At 40.4% G+C, this 5,698-nt stretch overlaps 1 protein-coding gene across 1 annotated transcript in view; it reads right to left on the reverse strand.

Annotated features, from left to right (window-relative positions):
• LOC107082621 (ephrin type-B receptor 3-like) overlaps nucleotides 1-5,698 on the reverse strand; it is a 104,142-nt gene that overhangs the window by 12,189 nt on the left and 86,255 nt on the right. Inside the window, exons 12-13 of the mRNA XM_015371395.1 lie at nucleotides 4,347-4,562; nucleotides 1,935-2,084 (exon numbers count right to left, since the gene is read on the reverse strand). Of these exons, the coding sequence (XP_015226881.1) occupies nucleotides 1,935-2,084; nucleotides 4,347-4,562 (366 nt within the window). The remainder of the gene's footprint in view (nucleotides 1-1,934; nucleotides 2,085-4,346; nucleotides 4,563-5,698) is intronic.

Here is a 5,698-nt window from a genome sequence, read left to right on the forward strand (position 1 = left end):
ACTTTTGACAACCCTAAAGCACAGTAAATAATGTCAGGGGTCAGTGACATTGTTTATTTTTAACGGAGTATTTTAGTTTGCCTTTAGTTTGTGACATGTTTTATTCACATGCGCACTTAAGAGTTAAATAATGTGGTTTGCTTTCTCATGTGGTGTATTTAGTTAGAAACGAGACGTTAGCTATTAATACTGAAGTTTATAAAGTGAGATATCAGTTCAGTTATTTGTTGGGAATTATTCAGATGCTGATATTGTATTGTTGTTAGTTTTCTAGAAAAAACAAACACATTGTTACGGAAATGAATGAATAAACTGGAAGGCCAATTAGAACTATTGGAGTACGAATCTTCCTACTAGCAATAAAATCCCAAATTTTCAAGTAGTGTAAATGGGAATATAATTTATCTTCTACTAATGTGATCAGATCTGTTGCATCCTTTAACTGCTAAGCATTTCGTTCTGCCATGTGAAGGGATGTTTAATGCTAACAAACTAACGTACGTGTTGCAATTAAGCTAGATAGGAGGTGTGAGTTAGCCTTTAGCTCATTGATTCTTTGCAAAGCTGGACGTGTGTGATTTAAACATGCAGTGGATTAAAAAAATAAAATAAAATAAAACTGGTACAAAAAAAAGATACAAAAAAATGGGTTTATTAACTCCTGAAAGGGGCCTTTTACAGTTGCTTTTTGTATCTCTGTGTGCTTTGAATTGGCGCTTTATAAATAAACTGAATTAAATTGAATTCAATGCATTTCAGAGTAAAAAAACTCGGATTTAAAGCAAATTTAATCATTTCCCACCGTGCAGTCCTGGCTAACTCACACAAAGACTCTCTGTTTAGCGTTTGTTGGCGTTCTTAGAAGGATAATCGCTGGTTTGTGTCTTATGTCCTCCGTTTGACAGCTGCTCAGCTCACGCTGTCAAACACTCCATCCTTCCTTTCAGCGTCTACACCCAACTCTATAAAACTAATCCCGAATTTGTCACTTCAGAACTGCTGTGACTGACGCCAGAAACAATAAGTAAAGGAAGAGCACGTCAGCTCATTGATTAGATTTTGCCTAGCAACCGCATTTGCCTCCATAAGCTCTGGATGGGTTTCCAGCTCCCTGCTTCAATAAAAAAAGAAGAAAAAAAAAAGCATTTGGGAACAATAAAGCAGTTCTGCCGCACTCCTCTCTTCCTGCTGCTCGTCCTTTGATTTTGTGTCGTGCCTCCAGCCAGCGAGTACCTCTGTTTATATCTCATATTTGTTGACTGTTGCTTATTGAACAACAGCACAAAGGATAGGCAGAACAATGGAGAGCCTCTGCTTTGATGCTTTCATTACCCCGTTAGGGTCGTGTTGTGAAATTCATACATGCATTACTGCCGTTTTTCATTTTGATAGATTTTTTTCTCTCGCTTTATTAGTATCCGTGTTAACACGTCTCCTTTCTGAGGCCCGATCGAGAGCGGATGCTCCTCAGAGAGGTAAGGCAGAGGTGTGCAGGACACAGCGCTTCAGCACTTTGCTCAGCGAGGAGGAACCCAGAGATTTCTGTTTTCTTTTCCCACAAAGCTTGGAGCTGCAGCTTCAGTGTCTGTGCAGTGCAGATAGCCGACAGGTAACAAGGCCCATAAAAAAAGCCTTTTCCTAAAAATGCCTTTGTGAGTGTGAGGAGGGAGGCTTTGCCGTATGGATTTGTAGGGTGTGGGCAGGCTTGAGCTGTAAATAAGGTGTTAAAAAAAAAAAAGCAGAACACAGGAACGCAGCTGCACAGGCATCTGCAGACGGGAGATAAAGACTGCAGAACAGAGCCGGGTTTCAGCGCGTCACTCTGGAAATCAAAGCCACTGCAGCTCTGAAGAACTCCCAGCCGGACCCTTAAACTCCTCCTCCTCTCAGATAGGTGCTCAGAGAGCGTGCAGCGGCGGCGGCGGCTAACTCACGTCCTGGTTGCTCATGTCCCAGTAAGGCCTCTCTCCGTAGGACACCACCTCCCACATGACGATGCCGTAACTCCATACGTCACTGGCGGAGGTGAACTTTCTGAAGGCGATGGCTTCCGGCGCCGTCCACCGAATGGGAATCTTTCCTCCCTGCTCACAAACGCAAACACACACAAACATGGCCTGTCAATACGACGGAATAAACAACACTACGTTTTCAAATAAAACACATGGTCTAGCAAAAGTATGCACAGCCCTCGAACCGCTTTACATCTTGTCACATAACTGTGAAGTGAAAGGAAATTATTTATAGCCTAACGTTTATTTTAACTGATAGGAATCTGAAAAGTGTGGCATGCATTTACCCTTATAACCCTGAATGAAATCTGGTTCAACCAATTAGTGTTACCTAATCAGTAATTAGAATCCCTTGTGTGTAACTTAATCTTTACAAATATGTCATGACATCAGACTGCATCTTAAAGACGAAGAAATGTGGCAATCAGGCTGTTTGGGTTCGAGTTGTAGTCAAGTTTAAAGCGGTTCGGTCCATTTTCAGTAAAAAAATGTAAAAAGCATTTTGGCCTAAATATGTTGCCATTTTCCTGATAACTTTGCCATTTTTATATCTAAATAGTTATAATTTTTATATTTTTTACCATGGAAGTCGCCATTTTTTCAACTACACAGTTACTTGACAGAAAGCTACAGAGTAAACACAGAAGGGCTATAATGTTAGCGGAGCTGTTTTTACCACATTGCGTTTGACGGGTGTAAATTTAGACAGTACGTTGAAGTTTTCATGTGCAGTTATACATGAGATATCTGTTGAAACAAACAAATGTGATAGGCTTGTGATCTACTGTTTACTATATTAGCTAGAGCTAACACCATTAGCAGAAGCTAACGTGAAATAAAAATCATCCGTAGATAATGAATGACCGCTTAAAGTGACAGTGAAGCAGATTTCAGTCGTTGTAAAACATGGTTCTAACATATCTGAGAAAATCTTTTGATCCTAATGCTAACTATAAACAGCCTCAGTTATAAACTGGAGCTCTTGGTAGCATAGCTCGTTAGCTGGGTTAGCATCTCCTAGCAGCAGACGCACAATCGCAACCTTTAACCAACTCTCCCTTCTTTCTATGTTTAGTTTTCCTTGTGTTCATGACACCCTCTGATTTTTATATTCTCGTCAACTTTGAACTGAAGCTAGCGCAGTTAGCTGCGGCTAGCTAGCAGCTAGCATTGCAGCACAAACAACAGGACAGTGACTGTTTTACATCATTTAATTGAAGTGTATTAACATAGCTTACACTAGTTTAACTTTATTTATACAGAAAATAAATATTTGTGAAATAAAGTTGTTACGACTAATCGTGGATCCCTTTAATAAATGTTTATCCTGTAAAGGAAGTAATTGAACGCAATATCGGCTTTGAGAATCGGCAGCACATATCAGGAATCAGTTAGACTAATGTTAAAATAACCAGCAGTTGCGTCGGCCTAAAAAAACAACAATAAGTCATTCGAATTCTACCCAAAAATCTTTCCCTTTTCTAAAAATGAAGACAGAGCCCAGTCAGCACTTCACTTAAAGCTACAGCAAACAGATGAGAGAGAAAAGAAAAAAACACGCAAAGCATTTTCATTAAAAGGAACACCACACCACCCCCCCTAAGTGAGACATGGTGACAGCAGCATCATGCTGTGGGGTTTTGATTTTCTTTTAAACCAGCATCAAACCAGAAGGGGAATGAAGGTAAATCCAGAACAATCATGGAAGACAAACCTGTTAGAGGCTGCAACAGACTTTAGGCTTTGGAGGAAGTTCTCAATTTATAGCAATCAATCTAAAAACAAGTAAAGATTTCTTAAAATAAGTGTTTTTAGCCCTAATTTCAGCAGGTAAATAAGAGCATCTTCCAATGGAATTACCAGTTTTACTGGTAAAAATACAATAATAAGAATTATGCATTTGAAAGATGAAACTGCAGTTGTTTTTAAAGTTAAATTGTTTTATTCAATTGACAAAGTGTCTCACTTAAACGCTCAAAGAAGAAATTATTCCTTTTTTTTAAGAAAAATTGACATACTTAGATTTCATATTTTTGCAGTGCAGTTTCTCGCAGAATAATGAATCAGATCACAGGATCCAGATCTCTATATTAGATTAAAGAGCCAAAACCATTAGTAAAATGTAGCTAGACCTGCAAAGAGAACTCCATCCAATCTGAATAATCTGGATCTACAAAATGTTGAGCTCAAAAGTCTTATAAAGATATCTATAAGTCTCCAAGAAGAAGCTATGAGTCAGTTTGTGTTCATATCTCCAAATAAAATCCAGAACCTAAAGGTTTGTGATGTAATGATGTAAGGAAGAGGAAGCAAACACCCTCTTATATGACTAACCAGGGAGCTTGTGTAAGTGGGGTCAGCAGAGGTGTCATCCAGGAAGCGCGAGAGGCCAAAGTCGGAGACCTTGCAGACCAAGTTGCTGTTGACCAGGATGTTCCGTGCAGCGAGGTCCCGGTGCACGTAGTTCATGTCTGACAGGTACTTCATCCCGGCAGCGATGCCACGCAGCATCCCCACCAGCTGCGTCATGGTAAAGCGCCCGTCGTTGAGCTGCAGATAGAGGCGGGAGACGATTAGGGAAATATAGGAGGAGTATAGGAGAGAAGGACGACACCGGAGGCGAGCCAATCAGTCACTGAAGCCACACAAACATGACATCTGTCATAATGCTTCACAGCTGCTGCTGACACTCACTGACGGCTGACCTTTTCACACACGCTGTCCAATTAGTAGATTAATTATACACTTTATCTCTGCACTAAAGCTGTTTCTGTCTGCCACCGATTTGACAAAACGAGGTAAAAGCAAACTGGCAGGCTGCTTGCAGATACACACCGCCACGGAGGCAAATATTCACATCAGTATATAAAAACTAAACCAAAACAACGCATTAAAAAAAGAAAAACAGCCTTTAAACTGCATCCTTCACTCGACTGGCAGCTTTTTTGCCCTCTTTGTTATCATTAAAGAAGCATGAAACAAATCTTAGATTGGGGCTTTCAGGGTTCATTTTACAATTCTCCACATTAGTGAAGCATGTCACAAAGCGGAGATTATAATAAATGATCACTCCGACCGGTGAAGACTCGTGACCCCTGATGATGGGAGAGCTGGAACAAATCGATGGAACGTCAATAGACAATTAAAAGAGAAGTTTCTGCTGAGCTGCATCGAGCCGCATCAAGCTGCACGGCGAGCATTCCCTCACAAGACCTGAATATCTGCAACAAAACCAAAAAAGCGCAGGACGAAAGGGCTGCGAGACTGTTGCCGTCTTTGAAGAAGCAACACATGATGTGACATGGCAGAAACCATAAACATGCTGCTTTGTAGTCTGCACACTCCAGTGGAGTCCGACAGTCGAGCAGGCCGGGATGGATGGATGTATAAACATGCATGGTTCGCTGCAGGCCTTCCCAGAACCCTGTGTACGCGTCTGGGTTATTTCAGTACTTCTGAAAAGCTTCCATGTGTGCAAATGTCCCAAAAGCACGCAGGGCAGGTTATGGGGTGAAATAACTCTCAATAAAAACATGGCTGTAGGTATCTGAATTTGCAAATATCAGTCAATAACATGTATAAATTTGAGATTTCTATTTCTTTTTTTTAATCCAATCATAGGTACATCTGATATTAGGATGTCATCGGAGAAAATACAAAGTTATACATTTTACGATTTAAATTCC

The sequence above is a fragment of the Cyprinodon variegatus genome, unplaced genomic scaffold (assembly GCF_000732505.1).
Source record: "Cyprinodon variegatus isolate N-32 unplaced genomic scaffold, C_variegatus-1.0 Scaffold57, whole genome shotgun sequence".
Classification (NCBI taxonomy): domain Eukaryota; kingdom Metazoa; phylum Chordata; class Actinopteri; order Cyprinodontiformes; family Cyprinodontidae; genus Cyprinodon; species Cyprinodon variegatus.